Raw genomic sequence first — 20,039 nt, forward strand, 5'->3', positions numbered from 1 at the left:
GCTTCAGTAACCCCCCCCCCCCCCCCCCCCACCCACCCTGTACACAGCTGTGAGAGAAGAAACTGTCTCATCTAACAAACCACTTGTATTTTGTATTTGATTATATATAGAACAACATAAAATATACAGAATTTTTATTGTGGGTTATACAAGAATATATTTGATTATAATTAACTTTGGTTTTAATTATTCAACCTATATGAAGACCTCAACAACATTTAGCCTACTCTTTACGACAAGATTCTTCACAACATAAGGGGCACAAACACATGCGAGTGGAACTACACACAGCCCTGCAAATGATTTCACACTGTTATGTTATAATTTCTTTAGATATTTTATCTCATCTATCGATCTAAAAATGTCAGAAATGAGTGGATAATGCTTGTCATTATTTCCGAAATACCAAGCATATCATTTCAACAGTCTAAAGCTCAAAGATATTAACTTCAGGTCAATATATAAAACAAGGAAAGGCATAAAATCTTCAATGAAAATAGTTACAACTAATGGATCAATCAGGTAATGTTGAAGCTATATTCTGTTGAGGACTTTGATAAAAGAAGCACAATTTTCCCTGATGAAAACCGACACAGCAGTTCAACACTAAAGCTCATCCTTCTGCTCCTTGTGGAAGATCTTTCCATCCGGCTGCTTCCTCCAGCTCAGCTGGATGTTGTCATCCAATCCCTGGGTCTTCTTCATCTGCTGCTGGATCTGAGATTAAAAATACTCCATCATTATCACGCAGAGAAAGAGATGATTTATTTATAGTTGATATAGTGTAGCTGATACAGTATTTATATCTAGTTGTAACGATTTAAGCACATCTGCATGAATCACACACTCTATGAACTTCTCTTCGGTACAAATATTGCGTACACTGTTGTGTATTTTGGAACCATTGTTCATTCTCAAGACTTAAGGAGACCATGAGATCAGTTACTCGACAAGCCCCCAGGAAGTGCGCTGGCCGTTGAATCCGATCTTTGGATTGTCTATAGTGGCCAAACGGTGCTACTACACTTTCCATAACATCATTAGAGTCTAAAAGTTTTAAAAATGTGCGAAAAGTCTGAATCCAGAGTTTTTTTTCTCTCCATTCATTTGACTAAGCCGAGAACTGGAGATCGGAGGCGGGGCATGCTATATAAGCAAAAAGCCCTGCAACTCTCCCCCGTGCCCCCACTGGACCTGGACGTTAACACCCCACACACACTCAGACACTCAAATGCAGCACCAGAAACTTTTTTACCCTGCTATGGACAGTCTTGCACTACTGTACATTTCTCAAAGATATTGAAGTGACTGCTATTTTGTATATATTGATTGTTGTGCTTTTATTATGTCTTAATGTGTGCATATTAGGGATAGTGTCGCGATACTCTGCGTGGCGATATTATATACGGATACCAAGTATCGATATTTTATTATATAAACTTTTTTTACATTTTTTTTTTATATAAACTGTAGCATATCCCTCCGAAAGATGGTTACAAATCACATTTACATAAACTATTCATATTGCAAATACATATTTTAACCAGGAAAGGAAGACGGACATGGATATGAATCATGTGATTTGCAATATTGCAATATACCGTATCGCAATACTTAGCATATCGTAGAATCGCAATACTATGGTATTGTGGCTTAAGTATTGCGATAGTATCAAATCCTGGGGAGCCTGGTGATTCCCTCCCCTAGTGCATATGTATAAATGTGTCTTTTGATTGTGTAAATATAGGTATATACATATTTTATATATATTCATCTTGAGATCAATATTGTTTCATCTGGTTTAAAAGTAACTGTAACTTGAACAAATGTTTTACCTTCACCAACATTTCATTCTGCACAGCCTCGTCGTTCAGATTCAGATCGGAGCCTGTGTACTGCAGCCTCACTTTGATCACTTGCTTTGAAACAACTTTAAAAAAAGAAAAGAAAAATGCATCAGTCAAAACATTTATTGTTGCTTCTTTCTGAGCATGTTTTTTCCTGCAGAATCTCTTTTTCAATAATATCCATAAGAACACACCACTCAATAAGATCATGACTTTCAAATGTTTTTGTCCGGAATGTTCATAACTTGTTTTCGTAAAATGATGTTTGCACATTTGATGTTAACATAAACCTTTATCTGTACTATATGAGTCACGGGTTACCCTTTAGGAGTTTGTAGCAAATGAAGGGTCTCTTATCTTCACATCCCCAGTCCTCCCATCTTCCAGAGTTGTTCAAGTGTGCAACCACACACAGCTCATTGCCATCTATGTTGTTGGGTTCAGATGCTGACCAGTGACTAAAGGAGTATTTCCTTCCATCGGACCACTTCCAGGAGTCTCTGTAAAGGCCAATCCAGACGATACCTCCAGCAGGGACCAGGTCTTGTACCTGCTGGTTCTCTGCCATGTTCCTCACACTGGCCAGGTCAGTGTAGCTTGCTCTGCAGTAGCTCTGGGCCTCAGTCCAGTTCATGAGGTTGTTGACCAAGACAAATGTCACATTCTGCCCTGAAAATGGACCACAGTGAACCTCTGAGTGGAGACGCCATAAGAGTAATAATGATCATATACATTATATGTAAAGAGCACTTTCAAAGTTAGCTTCGAAAAAAAAGAGTGATTCACTAATTTGTAATATATTTGGGGAGGGAGTTCAAGAGCAGCGATGGAAAAGGCTCTGCCCCCCCCAGGTCTAATCATTCCTACCTTTGACATCCATGCAGACTGCCTTACGGAGTGATGCACATTTCTCATCACTCCAATTTCCATTGGAAGCCTTCTCTATGCAGTGTTCGATACCCAAATAGTTGTTTGGTTCTGGATAATTCCATGGTCTGAAGACCGTCTCCTCGTTATTGTAGAAGCTTGAGTTTGACATTGACCACCTCCAGCTGTCCCTGTCATCATACAGCCCGATCCAGGCTCGCTGAAAGCAAGATTTCCATGTATTGTAAAATATCAGACACTGTGCTGTGGCATAGCTCACTAGACAGAGCTAGCAGCCCAACTACTTGGGCTCTGACCCTGCTGTGAAGGACAGAATCCAGCATGTGGACCTTTTACCCATTAAGTCCCCTAATCCAACCCCGTATCCCATCCAGGGAAATCGGGTTCGAATCCAACCCAGAGACCATTCATGTGTTTCTTACCTTCTATTTCCCCTTTACAAACTCTCTAAATGATCTTAAAAAGATCAAAAGAATCAAACACCAATGTAGCTTTTGAAACTGCTCAATTAAACATTTAATCATGGCTTTGCAGAACTTGAAACAACAAGTTTCAATTTAAAAAACCTGAAGGAAAGGGTTCCTTTTTATTTCTGTTTTAAAACTATATTCTGGGGCCCATATGAGCATTGAAACTGGTTTTGCTTTCTGAAATAATTCCTCCTGTTCATACTAAACTCTACTAGATCCCCTAGTAGATCCTCCCTCCCTGACTCTCTGGACCCCCTGCAGTTTGCCTACAGAGCAAACCGGTCAACAGACGACGCCATAGCCCTCACCATCCACACTGCCCTCTCACACCTGGACCAGAGGAACACATATGTGAGAATGCTGTTCATTGATTACAGTTCACCATTCAACACCATTGTGCCCTCCAAGCTGGCCATCAAGCTCAGAGAACTCGGGCTCAACAGCGCACTCTTTGACTGGATCCTGAACTTCCTGACTGGCAGGCCCCAGGCAGCGCGGGTGGGAAACATCACATCCTCCACCCTGATCCTCAACACCGGTGCCCCTCAAGGCTGCATGCTCAGCCCTCTCCTCTACTCCCTGTTCACTCACGACTGCGTGGACATACACAGCTCCAACACCATCGTGAAGTTTGCTGACGACACGACCGTCATCGACCAGATCACCGACGGCGACGAGACGGCGTACAGAGAGGAGGTCGAAAAACTCACATCTGGGTGCCAGGATAACAACCTCCATCTCAACGTCAGCAAAACCAAGGAGCTGATTGTGGATTACAGTAAACAGCAGAGAGAGGGACACGCCCCCATCGCCATCAATGGGACTACGGTGGAGAGAGTTAGCAGCTTCAGGTTCCTTGGGGTCCACATCACTGAGGACCTGATGTGGACTCTTCACACCACCACCATCACCAAGAAAGCTTGACAGCGGCTCTTCTTTCTCCACAGGCTGAGGAGGTTCAACATGGACTCCAGGATACTCTGCAACTTCTACAGGTGCACCATAGAGAGTATCCTGACTGGCTGCATCACGGTCTGGTACGGCAGCTGCACCGCCCTTAATCGTAAGGCTTTACAGAGGGTGGTGAAAACTGCACAGAACATCACCAGGACAGAGCTGCTATCCATGGAGGACCTTTACTCCCGGCGACTCAGGAACAAATCCCTCCGGATTATAAAAGACCCCCATCACCCTAGCCACAAACTGTTCAGTCTGCTGCCGTCTGGCAGGCGTTACCGCAGCATCCGGACAAAAATCACCAGATTCAGAGAGAGCTTCATCCCGCAGGCAATAAGACAACTGAAATGCTCAAACAATTTCATAACATTCATCTGCTACTTAGTAATTATTTATCTATTATCTAATATATCATTCCAATAACTTGTATATAGACTCGTATTGCACTATTCCACTTTTTTAAAACTATTTTTCTTTTTGCATTACTTTTAATATAGTATATTTTAATATTGTTTTAATATTGTCTGCTTATCTGTATTATTGTGTTGCATTGTTGGAGAAGCCTGTGACCTAAGATTTTCAACGACATAATTACTCTGTAGCTATGTTAGTTTGACAATAAAGTACCTTGAACCTTGAACCTTGTCATGTGTTTTAAATGCATAATAGGAAGGATCGCCACTCCTTGTTCTGATAATATGCCCTGTGTAGCACACATTACACAAAGGAAAGGAATCAAGCCTTTAAATCAGAAATTGTCTTCATTAATGAGATACATTTTAATCAATTGACAGCAATTCAATATTTTAAAATGTTTACTTTAAAGGTCACCTATCATGCTATTTTTAGGCAATATCATAGGTCTCAGATATATAAAAATATATAGAAAACATGTCTATTAAGTGTTTTACTCAAAATACCAAACAGATCACCCATTCTAGCCATGCCTCATATCCCTCTATTTTACTTCCTGTTTCAAAAGTGCTGATTTTATGTAGTGCTGTGGGTCCGCCGCCGATTTGACGTCATCTCGGCCGCAAATCTGGATCAGCTCAGTTTAACCTCTTCTACACCGCACCTCCGGTACCGGGGGGAAAAACGCCTCATCTGAGGAAACAGTGTCTGAGGGCAACTTCATATTTAATAAGCTATGAATGTTTTATATCCATGTAACGGGAAGAAACTCCTCTAACTGATCATTTAAAAAAAAATTCAAAAAAAATCCCACAATGCTAACGTTGAGCCTCTGAATTAGCAACAAGCGAAAAATGCTAACAGATTACTGCACAGAAACTCACTCATTAAACCCTTATTATTTATCTGTTCTGCACATCCAACACATCGATTCGCATCGTGAGAAGACACAGAATCGATGGGTACATACATTATCACTCTATGATAAGAACTCGCGGAGATAATAACAAGAACAGACATCAAAACATGTGGCGCTAGGTAGCTAAAACCGGCAACATGGCCTACCTTGGTCGTTGTCTGGTCAAAACTGGTCTTCAATGGCATTAAAACGATAAAAAAATCCTGTTTAAGTTAATCCATAGGTTAATTCAATGTGTCTGTGTCCCTTTGAAAATATTTCTGATAATCCATAAGCAATAAACCCTGCTTTTCCGTTTCCAGAGGTCAGAGCGAGAGATAGCTTCACTCTCATGCAAAACTACATGCGGAAAGCCCCCACCTTTTTGTGTTAACGTTGGTGTCTATGTGAAACCCCCCCCCCCCCCCCCTTCGATTCTATTGGCTCTAACGGTCAGAAAGAGATGTCAATCACCAAAATCGAAGAATGGGTTCCAGAGAAACGGTAAAAACGCTCATTTCCACCCAAATCACCCTTAGGGGTGGAGTTTTTTTGCTAAACCTCTCTAAAAAGGTCAAATGTCACTTGTGTTGCATCAATCTCGATACAGGGTACTTATTACATGTTGTACTTTGGATACCTAAAGCTTTTAGTCTACCTTACCATCATCCAAGGGTAGTTTTCACTATAAGTAAAAAAGACATTTTGGACGGACACTATAATTTACAGTTTTTTACTATGTTCAACCTGAATTTTCTTTAAAATAAAAAACATCTATATTGATTCTGAATCTTCTGCATCCAACTCACAGGTTTATCATTACTTTGAGAAAAAAGATTATTAATTTAACCCTTTTAGAAGTGTAGATGGTCATTTGCTCTGGAAATGTCTTGTTCGAGCCTGAGACCTGAAAAACAGGCTCAGGGCTTAAGAGGTTAATCCCCATTTTTAGAGATTTGGGTACGGTGGAAAAGAGAGAGGGTTTTATATTCTGACGCTACGTGAGTTCCCTGACACACCGGAAAAAAATATTTATGTATAAAACACATCAAAAAGTGCATTTTGCATGATAGGTCCCCTTTAAATACATATGAGGCTTCAGCTGTCTGTGGATATCCTCCAAAGTTAACGAAGTCTATGGAAATTCCCTCCTTTTGTTACAGACCCTTCATGCAACTCTTGAGTGACACACTGTGTGGTGAGTTTATAGAAGTTACTATAGACAAGTTTACGCGACAAACCACGGGTAGCGCCATAACCCTACACAAATGCACTTCATTTCCGCCGGAAGTCTTTTGCACAGCGTCTGTCGGTGTAAACCGGTGTAAACAGTCAGACGGGCACTGGTGTAAACACAGCGATTTCGATGCTAACAGTGATGCTAGCTTGGGAACACGATTCTACTTCTTTGACTGGAGATGGCGTTACTCTCCCCCACCCGAATTCAGTGCAAAACTGGGAGGATAACATGACGACGTGGCCCAGCATAATAAACTGCCTTATTTAGGTCATGCCCACAGGAGCCAACAGTTGTCTGTTGTTTACATAATGCACAATTTACATGATCTCTTTATGCTGTGCAATATATCATATGTGCCTGTACTGTTTGAGTGAAAATAAAGTTTGATGTAATTTAATTTCATTATTGCACTGTTATTGCATTATTGCATTTCATATGTTCCTTAGAGTGCTACAATTTCTTTTAACACAGTTCATCATTCATATTACGCTCATACTGTACATAAATAACACTGAATGAATTAATTGTTTAGAGGAAACTAAAGAAATGGCTTCAACAAGAAAGATCACATGTTTAATCCTAACAGGTATTACAAATTAAAATATAAAAGCAGCCCACACAATTACATCACTATGAAAATATTCATATATAATATTAAAAAATACAATGCATGCAGTATTTGTTGTGTTTATCTGTATTTAATGAACATCATGGCTGGGTGCTGGGTGCTGGTTTGTGGTCGTAGCACTCTCTATCTAACCACTCGTTCAGGTGCTTTCTCGAGTGATTGCAACCAACTACCGCACACGTAGTTCCCGAACCACTTTTCTTCATGTTGTAATTGTTATATCCTCTTTGTCTCTGCGATATCAGTGCTTTGTCGGCACAACGGAGCTATCTAGCAAAACAAACCCAGTCCGCCAAAACGGAAGTGCATTGCATCGAAGGGAGGAGTTCAGGATGTAGAGCGGAAACGGCTCAATAACTTGTGTATAGAAGTATTATACTGACAATACTCCTCAACTACATTTTTAAGAGGGTTGTTCAATACCTTTTGACTAGGTTGTACTTAGGGTCAGATTTTAAAACTTTCAAACAACCCGTCACCAGAATGATAATTGGAAATTGGCTTGGAAATTAAAGAGAGGGGAAAATGAACTCACATGGTGGTATCCCGGATAGACCATTTTGGCTAAATCTGCTGCATTGTTCAGGATCTTCACAATCTTCTCGCTGTCCACAGTGGCCAGGTCTGTGTATTTCTCTCTGCAGTACTTTTGAGCTTCAGTCCTGTTCTTCCGGCCATAGGCAAAAGTGTACCGACGAATGTACTTAGCATGTGATGAGACAGCACACAGCCCTGTAGTGAGACAGATATGTATACATTTATACGTATTATTCTTTCATATATGATATAAGATGTGACCTTTAAAACATTACATCAAATGTATAACATTCAATTAAATAATGTATTCTATTTATCTAGGATTAAACATTTCCTCTGAAATCAATCATCTGAGGGCCAGTGGCGTTTTCTCCTGGAGGCCAGGATTTTCGGATTGTAGTTATAATTTTAATAAATAAATAAAAACACTTCGTTTAGTTTCGGAAATTCTTTGTTGTGTGTTGCTGCCGGCCCGTCTCTCCCCCATTCTCATTGAGTATTTTACAAAGAGTGAAACAGTGCCCCTCTAGATGTTATGGTGAAACAGTAGATTGCACTCTCTGTTGCGAGAGGAGGCCAGCCGAAATTTGATTCCCTTGGTGAAAAAAAATGGAGGGATTGAACAATCAGATGAGGCTCACGTCATGCCCCTGCCAACCTGTGATTGGTCAGGGCCATGCCAAGGGAAGCCAGAGGCGGCTGGCTTCCCTTGCCTCACAATCCAATCAAACCGCATCAACTTAGTGGTGCAGTGACGCGTCCCAAAAAGCGGAAGTAAGCTGCGCTCGGTTTCCCTCGACAAAATAGCAATGGGATTTCTCCATAGGATTTTGGAAAATAGCTCGAAAAAAGGTCAGTGGAAGACGAAACTGTTAGGTAAATGCACGTTTTGTTCAGTCGGATAATATCCAGATGTCTACCCTACTTTTATAATTTTCGAATCATAAATCTAATCGATAGAAGATAGATAGCGTCACTGTGCACCACTCTCACCGCCGTTAGAAAGTAGCAAGCAACTGAAGCAAGTGCAATTATGGAGGGTGGAGATTTGGAGTATTTAATCAAAAATAATTGTACTAAGCTTCCGCTGCAGCAACAACAACAAATACAATCTGATGACAGGCTGTTGTATATTGATTATGGACTACGACATGGAGGTTGACCGTTTATTCAACACGTTGTTTCACACGCTCTCATGACAACACAACAACATTAACTGTATCCGGTTCACACATCCCAAAACCCTGGTGCCATCTTAAAGGCACAGTCACACCTGTTGTGACACATACATAACACAGGCCAATGCCCAAACTGGAGCTGTGTACAGCGAGGAACAAAGGAACGAACCGGACGTAAAACGTTAAATGTCTCCTGATTTAGTTTGTGAATGAATGCTTATTAGAGTTTCGGCTGGAGAGTGCGTGCGGACCTATCGGTCAGATAACAGGCGTGTGTAAGTCCTGCATCTGTATGATACAAATGTGTGTAAAATGATACCGGGTGCTGTAATGACTCATCTGGTTACGTTATTACATTGACCACCACCCCCCCCCCCCCCAAAAGAAAGGACGTATTATTGGCTTCCCCTAATTTTTTCCCCACGCCACGCTACTGCTCAGGGCTCCTCAGAATAACATACAAAATGTAATGTACATTCAGTTGAAATGTTCTAGTAAATATCTATAATAACAGGTGCATTAAAAAAAATGAATGTTATAAAGGAATATAAGATAATAAAAGATGTTCAGATGTTTAAATCACTTGCCTGCAGCAGCCATGATGATCAGAATAACTACGTCCATCTCTGTACGCTCTCTGTTTGGTCTAGGGGGTAGATTTACATTGCACATGTTGAAATAGCAAATGAGGTTGCACATAAATGTCCTTCGATGCGGGTATCATTTGACTTCATGCAAATTTGTCAGAGGCACTTTCCCTTTGAATTTCAGGCAGATTATTGTTTATGAATGTACCTCTGTTTTCTTTAGCTCAGTTAAACGCGGGTTGAGGTAATGTGCAAATGTATTCCTATCTGATGGCGATTCCAAATGTGCAGTATTGCCTCCACGATGTTCGCTGCAACAGTTTACCTCTGCTATGAGACTGACATTTCTGCTCCCTCTCCTCATCCATGAACTGCGAGTGTAGTGCAAGTGAAACGGGACGTTTGATCTATTTGTGTGTCCTCACATTATGCTGATAGTCGAAGACCTTAAAGTAAAACAAGTAACAAGATAAATATGTGCTTAGTAACTGTAATGTAATTACTGCTGAACCAACAGTATTGCGTTAAATTACTGCGTTGGAGAATAATTTTATGTTAGATAATAATTGTATCTAATTACTGTAACGCGTGAGTAGTTGAAATACATGGGTTTTTGTCAAATTGGTATTTATGTCCCGATAAGACAGTGATTTATGACCCCCATAAAACCCTTATTCCCGCCCCTAACCCTTTGATGTGACACCTGATGTCGTGACCTCTATGACCCTTGACCCTCTTATCTATTCTGACTTGTTTGTTTAGCTTAGTTTTTTATTGCCATTATAGTCAATGATGATGATAGTATGACTTGTTTGGGTCACCTTTTGTTGATGTAATGCCCTCTATAAGGTAATGTTCTTTAAGAGTGGGGTATAATACTTATTAACTCTTTTGTGGTAATATAAGGCTATATGAAATTTAAGTATGTCTTTTGAAGTTGTATAGGTAGGTAATAATACTTTATAGACCCTTTTTAAAAAAACAACTAATTTCCCTTCTCCCCCTTCTTTTTTTCCTCCCACCCCTGCTGATCCGTGTGACTATTTCCCTGTCACGTGTCAGATCACCTCCCCCTTCTCTAACAGAAGAAGAATAGACATCTCTGAGGGATGTAACATCAAAGTGTTAGTGAAAATAATTTCTTTACAAGTCACAGTTTACCCCTTCACTCTTATCAATGTTTTTGAGATAACAGTGTCTCCCACACAAAAAACCACAGACATGTTTTTCAATTCACACACAAATTTGTTCCGTTTCATATACATGTAAATAAAATCCAAATACAGAAAAAAGTTTTACATATGTATTATTGATCCTCACATATTTGTTTTCCGTTTAAAACCGCTGAACATGCAAACACAACCCGCTTTCTGTGCATGGATCGCTGTGCATTCGTGTGTGACTACCTTGACGGTCACCCGATTCGTACTTGTAAGTTCTTCTATCTATAGCCAATCAGATGTCTCCTCCATTCTAAGCCAATCATATGATCGCGCCCCCACGAGTGTACGATTTTTTTTTTTGCGTTAATGACGTAGCGCTTAAGGTACGCATTTTCCTCTGTTCGGAGCTGACAGGTCCATGCAGCCTGGTTATGGCTAGAAAGGATCCGTCTAGTGTAAATATGACGTCACGTTCTCGTTGTAACACTCGTTGTAATCGGAGCGGCTCGGAAACACATCTACAGCAGTAACATGATGCAACATACATATTAATGCAGCTGCAATATTAATAGAGAAACATCAGACATAATATTAAAACACTGCAAGGGAACATTTTATTGCACCAGGAGCTATCTTGGGACTTTTACTGCGACAACGTTGACTTGCCTGTGAATAAAAAATAAACCATAGTGTTGGTGATCTACAGTGTTGTCATTCTTCTTTGAACACCAGCAAGATCGCTAACACCCTATTTCAACAATCACACTCCCTGTAATTGACATAATTAATAGATAGTTTAGCTTCTCACCATCATTTGCTGTGGCCCACTGATGTTAACGATCGTAACTGAAAGGCTGCCTGCCAAACGTAAACATTCAGCCATGTGACATTCAGCCAAACTCTCGCGAGAGTTTTACACAAGACGGATCATTTCTAGCCATAACCATGGAGCCTGCCTGCAGGCGCCAATCTCAGGACACCTCAACTCTCAGTACATTGACACTTTCCGAACAGGAAATGCACGCATATATACAAATACAATATTTTATATTATTAAGGTACAGCGCCATTTTCCGAACCATTAATGAATGCTTGTGTTACAAAACGGCACTCAAAACCGTTTTAAATGTGTGTTTGCTGTATGGCGAATACAGCTGCTTTATTTATGTCTGTATGAAGTTGTTGTGAGTGTGGAGGGAGCAGCTGCAGGTTAGCTTAGCCCAGCGTTTCTCAAAGTGTGGGGCGCGCCCTTTTTTTAAAATAATTGTTTTGTACCTCAGGCCAGAATAGAACCTGGGTCCTCGCGGGCGGTAGTGGACTGTTACAGCCGGAGACTCGCAACGGCGGTGGACTTTCACAGCGCCGCTGCGCCGGACCCGCCGGGTGTTTGCGCCGGACCCGCCGGGTGTTTGCGCCGGACCGCTGGGTGTTTGCGGCGGCGGATGCGGCGGCGGATGCGGTACCGGCGCAGCAGCGCTGTGAAAGTCCACGTCCCACCTATACCAGAGCCAGCGGCCCACCGATGGCAGCAGCCCACCAACGTCAGCGGCTGACCGGGGAAAGTCCCGAATCTCCCGATGGCCAATCCGAGCATGCTCACACACACACAACTGAAACCAAAATAATTTACAGACATATGTAAAAATCTCTCATTCACACATGTGAAACGCTTTCACACACACACACACACACACACACACACACACACACACACACACACACACACACACACACACACACACACACACACACACACACACACACACACACACACACACACACACACACACACACACACACACACACACACACACACACACACACACACACACACACACACACACACACACAACAGCGTTGCAGTCCGGAAGAAAAGGAATGTGGAGCAGCACCTCACCACTTCATAAGGAGTTTAACAGTGACACTTTTCGAAATCCCACTTTACAAATAGGCCTATGTTTATTTTATTTTTTTAATGCAAGCCGTCATCGCCACGGAGGAGCACACAGCCTCTGTGAGCGAGCGAGACAGAGAGAGAGCGAGAGAGCTAGGGAGAGCACATGCACACCTTTATCTATTTAATATAGATGTAAAAAATAAAGTAAGAAATCATTCAAATGTATACTATAGGACAGTAAAATAAATGTTTTAAAAGGGGAGTGATTAGTCAAATATGCATAAATAAAAATAAAGAATGCTAACTAGGTAACATAAGATAAGAATAAACAAGTTTAAATGATTTGTTATTGGTTGTGATCATATTCTAAAGATGTTTGGACTATTAAAAAGTATACAGCTCCCTTTCATCTGAGTGTTGAGAGCTGTATCCATAAATTCCTTTTGTGCTCAAAGTGCACCAGATTGATGCATTTCACTTCAACATTTTAAAAAATATCTTCCCGGGGGTGCCTGCCCCCGGACCCCCCCTAGAGGATGTGAGGTCAACCCCCAAATAAGGCAGGTTAAAATAATTAATGGGTCACACAGACCCAAACAGCACACAAAGGTTAAAGGTCAGCATATAATAATGTTAAAATGTGATATACATTGCAAAAACCAAAAAAAAGAGGAGTAAAAGTAGCTCACGACTTGTTTTATTTTTTGAAAGTAGCTCTCATCCTAAAAAAGGTTGGAGACCCCTGTTATAGAACGATACATTTGACAATTTTAAGCTTGGCCTACCATTTTATTGGAGCGATGAGGAACAGGTGGGGCTTGAAAAGGCCCGTCTGTTCAAAGTGGGGAATGACAGAAAAAGTTTGAGAACCACTGGCTTAGCCTGATCGATCAGTCGCCTGTACTACGAAGCCAGTTCAACAGATATGTTTGAGTTATCTGGCTTAACTAACCCTAACAAACGAGATCTCGCAAACGGTCCTCCGACGCTGTTTATCAACACGGTAAATCAACCAGGGTTTCTCTGGGTTATGGCTAGAAAGGATTCGTCTTGTGTAAACCTCTCGCGAGAGTTTGCAAGTCACGTGGCTGAATGTTCACGTTTGGCAGGCAGTCTTTCAGTTACGATCGTTAACTAACATCAGTGGGCCACAGCAAATGATGGTGAGAAGCTAAACTATCTATTAATTATGTCAATTACAGGGAGTGCGATTGTTGAAATAGTGTGTTAGCGGTCTTGCTGTTCAAAGAAGAATGTCAACACTGTAGATCACCAACACTGGTTTATTCTTTATTCACAGGCAAGTCAACGTTGTCACAGTAAAAGTCCCAAGATAGCTCCTGGTGCAATAAAATGTTCCCTTTCAGTGTTTTTCAGTGTTTTACTATTATGTTTATTAATATTGCTTCTGCATTAATGTGCATGTTGCATGTTACTGCTGTAGATGTGTTTCCGAGCCGCTCCGATTACAACGAGAGTTACAACGAGAACGTGACGTCATATTTACACAAGACGGATCCTTTCTAGCCGTTTCTCTGTCCGGCTGAGAGCCTTTTCACGTGAAAGGGGCGGGGTTAGCAACATTTGACCAATCAGAAACAGGGACAAGTGTACTGACAGCGCAGCGTCATACTTCCTGAATGAAAAGTAAACTATAATATTATACAAATATGAAGAAGTTAAACTTTAAAGTCTCCCTTCTGTTTCTTTCTTTATAGCACTTAATTTGTGATATTAGTTTAGTCAGTTTATTGAACATGTCAGAAACAAAAACATACAACAATAATATATATATTCTTTTTTCCCCCTTTTTCTTTCTCACTCAAATTAATAATTATAACAAAATACAACAAAAAAAACAATATTAACAACAAAAAAACAATAATAATTCTCAAATAGTCTCTGTCATGTTCAACAGGGGCAAGAAGAAGCTTAAAAAATGTGTCTGGTCCTTCCCCCTCTAGCATATATTTTTCTTATAAATAAAATATTAGGTCATCGTCATCAGCGACATGTTTGTTTGCTTTTTGACAAAACAATCAGAAAGAAATTACTTTTACAATTACAAGAAATAACAACAAATGGGATTTTACAGGTCCTGTTCATAACCATTAATGATTTGGCTCCTATATAATACTTTCATTTTAGATAGACTTGTACAATATTTCAGTGCATCATTACAGTTATTCCACAGACTAACACCTTTTGATGAGATGCAATGAAGTTTGGCATTTGTTCGTACGGGTGGTTTTTTGAAAATGCAGTTTCCTCTCAACATGTGCATGCTTTCTCTCCGTGTCAAAAGTCCCTGGATATTATGAGGTAATTGTTGATTTGCGGCTTTGAACATAATTTGAATAGTTTTATAGTCAACCAGGTCTTGTAGTTTTAGTGTTTTTAGTTTGATGAACAATTTATTTGTTGGTTCTCTGTACGTAGTTTTATGTATAACTCGTATGGCTCTTTTTTGCAGGATGAAGATAGGATGTGTATTTGTTTTATATGTGTTCCCCCAAACTTCCACACAATACATCATGTATGGAAGTATGAAGGAGAAGTACAGCATAAACAAGGAAGCTTGATTAATTAGGTATTTGGCTTTATTCAGAATTGCTATTGATTTGGATAGTTTGGCTTTGATATAGCTTATATGTGGTTTCCAACTTAATTTATTGTCTATGATTACTCCAAGGAATTTTATTTCCGATACTCTTTCTAATTGGACGCCATTTATAGTGAGTTTGTTCTCTGGATTGGTCGATCGATTCCCAAATATGATGAGTTTGGTTTTGCTTGCGTTCGATGTTAATTTATTTTGGTCAAACCAGATCTTCATCCTGCTCAGTTCCTTCTCCATTGTGACCAATAGCTTTTCTAAATCGTCCCCACAGCAGAGTAGACTTGTCTCGTCTGCAAAAATAATGGTTTTATTAGTTTTTGATACTTCATATATTGTTAATGTACAGAATAAATAGTAATGGCCCCAAGACTGAGCCCTGAGGCACCCCACATGTAACCTGCAGTAGTTGTGATTTATGGGTTTGTAGTTCAACGTACTGTTCCCTGTTATGTAGGTAGCTGGATAGCCATGATAGTGCAACACCTCTAATGCCATATCTCTGTAGTTGTATGGCATTAGAGGTGTTGCACTATCATGGCTATCCAGCTACCTACATAACAGGGAACAGTACGATATCAATGCATGTCTGTCTTGTCTTCATCCAACTTTTCATGCCACCTCTCGATTCCTTTTTTCCTAAAACACTGAAACACAATGTACAGTACAGGCACAGTTGTTCATTTTGTAAGGCCCTTATACAACACACTTGTTCCCTTTCAGCACCTCGTGTGATGTTACCCAACAGAAATGCACATCTACAACACCTCTGTGGAGTCTTAGCAAACATAGGTGACTGAGTTCAACTAACTCAATAGATGACTTTTAACGAGGGAAGGGAATTTAAGGAATAGCACTGATGTTAGCACTAACGTTATTCTGAATAAAGTCCCCAATAAATGCCCAATTACTTTTTTTTTTAAATCTACATTGACCAAGTGTCCAATGTCTAAAAGGTTTGTTATTTATATCACTAATAAGATACAGACACATTGTTCATTTTGGTATTTGTTGAGATTTGTTGGTATACAAATATAGAATAAAGGAATGCCTTCATAACAAAAAGTACACAGGTACAAATACACAAATACATCCTCACACTGCTACAATAGCTAAGACATTTCATGTTTACACCCACGATATGAAAGTGTAGGACAGAATAAACACTATTGATTTAGCTGTCTTCAAATGTTACTGGCTGTTCTGTTGTCTTTGTTGCATCAGAGTTGCAGAGTTATTGCCTAAGTGCAGTCACCTCTAACGTTTGCTAAGCTTGTTTCTTTGATAACTTAAAACCCAGAGGTTTGAACCAGGAGCCAAATCATCCCCAGAGCTCTCATGCAATCCAAAAAAGTGAGTACATTTGAGTAAAATCATTGTTATGATGTAATAAAATACACTGCCAATGATGAAGATTAAAAACATACATATGATATACAGGTGTACAAACTAAAAGCAGTTTCACAGAGAGAACAGTTGTGATTATATGGAGCAACCTGACTTGCCGGTACAGGTCTTGTCATCGTTTTGTACTGTACATTGTCCTAGCTGTCAATGTTGCGCAATAGAACCTGCGTGACTGTTACAGAAACGTGCATTCAACGAGCTACTCATACAGTTTGTTGATAACGAGCCAATATCTTGTTTTTCTCGCCTGGCCTGCCACAGGAAGTCACATGTCACAATGTGTGGTGTGGTTTCACTTTTAAACAGAGCAGAAACAGACAGAAGTAATGGACAGACTGAGGTGTGTGCTGCTGGTGCTCTACGTACAACACTGCTGGACTCAAATACACACTCTGGATCCAGGTAACACAGGAGCCAGGGTTAAGCCTGGAAATATCAATGAAATAATGTCGTTATTTTACCCACAATTTGTATTTAAGGACAGCATACTGGAGATATATTGCCAAATAATTGAAGTGCAATGTCATGAATTTGGTAGACCTGATTTGCCAGCTTCTGTTTCCTTATATTATGTATTAATCTCAATCAGGAAGCTTTCAACGTTATTTTTTCAGGAAGTATGACTGAATCGAATATTGAAGGTAAATCATGTGTTGAAACCTCTCCACAGCCACCCTGCGTTTCGTGGTGCTTGGCGACTGGGGGGGTATTCCTCTGCCTCCGTACTACACCCCCCATGAGGAGGCTGTGGCTGGGGAGCTGGATAGGCTGGCCCGCAACGATGGGGTGGACTTTGTGCTCAGCCTGGGAGATCACTTCTACTTCGACGGTGTGAAGAGTGTGGACGACCCTCGCTTTAAGGTCAGATCACTGAGCAAACACTGTGGGGTTGAGACATATATGTGATAAGGCAGAAGTCATATCAATGGAAGCCCTACAGTAGCACATTTAAAAGAAATGTAGGCCTAATGGAAATGTTTCATCCACAGTACACATATGAAGGGGTTTTCTCCCAGGCCTCTCTGCTGGATATCCCATGGTACCTCACTGCAGGAAACCACGACCACAGGGGCAACATCTCCGCTCAGATCGCTTACTCCAACAAATCCAAGCGATGGTAAATATCTAACAACATTATTTCATTTGAAACAGGAATGAAAAGCATCCCACTGTGCACTTAATTTATAATTAGTCTTCCCACCCTTCTATTATAATGAATTTAAAATGTGGGTTGTATTCTCTTTCTACATTTTCTTGTGGGACGCTTATTCAAAACAAAAATTAATGATATTTTCCAAGCTCATTGTTTTACATTTAGCTCACTTTCCTCACATTTGGCTCGTCTTCCTCAGTCAGAAACATATATGTAATTGTAAACAACTGTAGGCCTATGTACAAATGTAATCTCAATCTTGAATCAAAATACAAAATATTGTTTCTTTTTTTAATTTAACATGTTTTTACATTCAAACATAGCGGCGATAACACAAACCAGGTTGTTTCACATACATTTCTGTATCAAATGTGTGAAAGTGAGATAAATATTTATGATATATCAGCCGCAAAATTGTAAAATCACCAATACATTTGGAACCCAAAACCCTGCTTCCTATATTTTCTATCAATATATAATTTGATATAACTTTAAAAACTAGTTTGTGTTTGTAGGAATTACCCAGGTCTGTATTACGAGCTGCAGTTCGCTGTCCCCCACACCAACGTGTCGGTGGGCGTCCTGATGATCGACACCGTGGTGTTGTGTGGGAACACATACGACCAGGCGCAGCCTTCAGGACCCGAGTACCCCTCAGCCGCAGAGCAGCAGTGGGGCTGGATCTCAGATAAACTGGCCAGCAGCAAGTGAGACACTGAATAATACGAATAATTATAAAAGGCACTAACTAGTCAGTGAGTATTTAGACGGTGGCACATTTTGTCATTGCCAAAAAATTACGATAGCAGTTATTTTTTTCGTGAAGGAAAAACAGAAAGGAGAAAAAAAGAATTAAGAAAATAAATAATATATTAAAAAATATATCCTATGTAGAAAACTAATTATGAAACTATTACGACTGAAATAAATAAATGTGCCTATATATTCCCTTCTCTCAGGTCAGACTATGTCGTGGTGGCCGGTCATTATCCCGTGTGGTCCGTCGGCCATCATGGACCCACTTCCTGTCTGGTGAAAAGACTGAGGCCCCTCCTGAAGAAGTTCAACGTCACGGTGTACCTGAGCGGCCACGACCACAACATACAGGTACACAAACGATACTGTGTACGTGGAAATGTGTCCATAATTCACATTACACCTTTGACACTGTCGTCCTCCCACAGTTCATCAGAGAGGATGATGGGAGTTCCTATGCAGTGAGTGGCAGTGGGACGGTTAGTGACACCGCCACCACTCACAAAGGGAGCTTCCCCTCGTCCTGGCAGCTGTACTCCAGCCCTGTGAACCACACCGTGGGGGGGCTGGCTTACTTCCAGGTCAGCGAGCATCACATGACGCTCAGCTTTATGCAGACAGACGGGAAGTGTGTGTACCAAGCGGAGCTGCAGAAACGCACGCCATGAGGGACTGCACCAATCATCAGCTTTATTGAAGAGACTCAAGGTCCATTTTTAACAGACATACAACACTAAAATCAATCATGTGTTCTGCAGGAAAACTCAGGAAAGACAATCAGGGTAATTGTAAAAGTCATGTACTACTTTTTATGTAGTGTGTGTACATATTACACTATGTTTTTTATATATTGACACACATTGCATTGTGTGCATTCCACAATGCTCTAATTAGCAATGCAAAATGTGTGTCATTTATTATTTCAGTATGACTTAATTTGTTCCCTTTTATGGGAAAATACTTCTTATCAAAGTCTGTAAATGAATGTTTCTTGTTGCACTCAAACACCTACAATGTATTAAAATGTTTTTTTTTAAATCGTTTCAGCTTTTCCTTTCTTTAAAGGCACCTTGTGGAGAAACAAAAGTAATTTGGACATATCAAAATATAAAAGTAAGAAAGAATAACCTATAGAATATGATTACTTTAGCTGCCTGTCTTTTTAAATCATCTTTTAAGGTTTTATGTCATCGATGTATAAGATGACCGTGATGAAGGCCATAACAAAAACAGGTTAGTCGAACAATAACTTCATTTTCTTCCTTTCTACATGAACCTTTGGTGCAGAGTGGCTGGAAATCTATATATTACATGACATGTTACTTGTTAGACGCTTTTATCCAAAGCGAATTACATACTCAATACTGTGGACAATCCCCACAGGAGCAATTTGGGGTGAAGT

At 40.3% G+C, this 20,039-nt stretch overlaps 2 protein-coding genes across 4 annotated transcripts; one reads left to right on the plus strand and one right to left on the minus strand.

Annotated features, from left to right (window-relative positions):
• Positions 1 to 117: 117 nt before the first annotated feature.
• LOC307026406 (C-type mannose receptor 2-like) lies at positions 118 to 12,193 on the minus strand. The gene is made up of 7 exons (XM_079661787.1): positions 12,083 to 12,193; positions 9,645 to 9,694; positions 7,878 to 8,074; positions 2,715 to 2,934; positions 2,169 to 2,516; positions 1,836 to 1,930; positions 118 to 717 (listed from the first exon to the last, which is right to left on the minus strand). Exons 2-7 carry the CDS (start codon positions 9,679 to 9,681, stop codon positions 607 to 609), a joined length of 1,008 nt encoding a protein of 335 aa, XP_079517913.1. The 5' UTR covers positions 9,682 to 9,694; positions 12,083 to 12,193; the 3' UTR covers positions 118 to 606.
• Positions 8,674 to 19,675, plus strand: LOC307026404 (tartrate-resistant acid phosphatase type 5-like). 3 transcript variants are annotated; one of them, XM_079661783.1, is made up of 9 exons: positions 8,718 to 8,731; positions 10,707 to 10,768; positions 16,622 to 16,674; positions 17,035 to 17,130; positions 17,399 to 17,589; positions 17,718 to 17,845; positions 18,397 to 18,588; positions 18,841 to 18,988; positions 19,066 to 19,675. In XM_079661783.1, the coding sequence occupies exons 4-9, from the start codon at positions 17,055 to 17,057 to the stop codon at positions 19,303 to 19,305; spliced, it is 975 nt and encodes a 324-aa protein (XP_079517909.1). In that variant the 5' UTR covers positions 8,718 to 8,731; positions 10,707 to 10,768; positions 16,622 to 16,674; positions 17,035 to 17,054; the 3' UTR covers positions 19,306 to 19,675. The 3 variants fall into 3 exon arrangements, with proteins under 3 accessions (XP_079517907.1, XP_079517909.1, XP_079517908.1); XM_079661781.1 differs by lacking the exons at positions 10,707 to 10,768; positions 16,622 to 16,674 and having other exon boundaries at positions 8,674 to 8,731; XM_079661782.1 differs by lacking the exons at positions 8,718 to 8,731; positions 10,707 to 10,768 and having other exon boundaries at positions 16,257 to 16,674; positions 16,990 to 17,130.
• The last annotated feature ends 364 nt before the right edge of the window (positions 19,676 to 20,039 follow it).

Source organism: Notothenia rossii, assembly GCF_949606895.1.
Source record: "Notothenia rossii genome assembly, chromosome: 12".
In the NCBI taxonomy this organism is placed as follows: Eukaryota; Metazoa; Chordata; class Actinopteri; order Perciformes; family Nototheniidae; genus Notothenia; species Notothenia rossii.

Bases quoted from the DNA above. Each gene is read 5' to 3' on its own strand.
- LOC307026406 (XM_079661787.1), bottom strand. From the start codon at position 9,681: ATGGACGTAGTTATTCTGATCATCATGGCTGCTGCAG. The intron at 8,075-9,644 runs GCAAGTGATTTA...GTCTCACTACAG, and splicing joins GATCATCATGGCTGCTGCAG to GGCTGTGTGCTGTCTCATCA. The intron at 718-1,835 runs GTAAAACATTTG...TTTTAATCTCAG, and splicing joins AGAATGAAATGTTGGTGAAG to ATCCAGCAGCAGATGAAGAA.
- LOC307026404 (XM_079661781.1), top strand. From the start codon at position 8,689: ATGGGATTTCTCCATAGGATTTTGGAAAATAGCTCGAAAAAAG. The intron at 8,732-17,034 runs GTCAGTGGAAGA...ACTTTTAAACAG, and splicing joins GGAAAATAGCTCGAAAAAAG to AGCAGAAACAGACAGAAGTA. The intron at 17,590-17,717 runs GTCAGATCACTG...TTTCATCCACAG, and splicing joins TGGACGACCCTCGCTTTAAG to TACACATATGAAGGGGTTTT.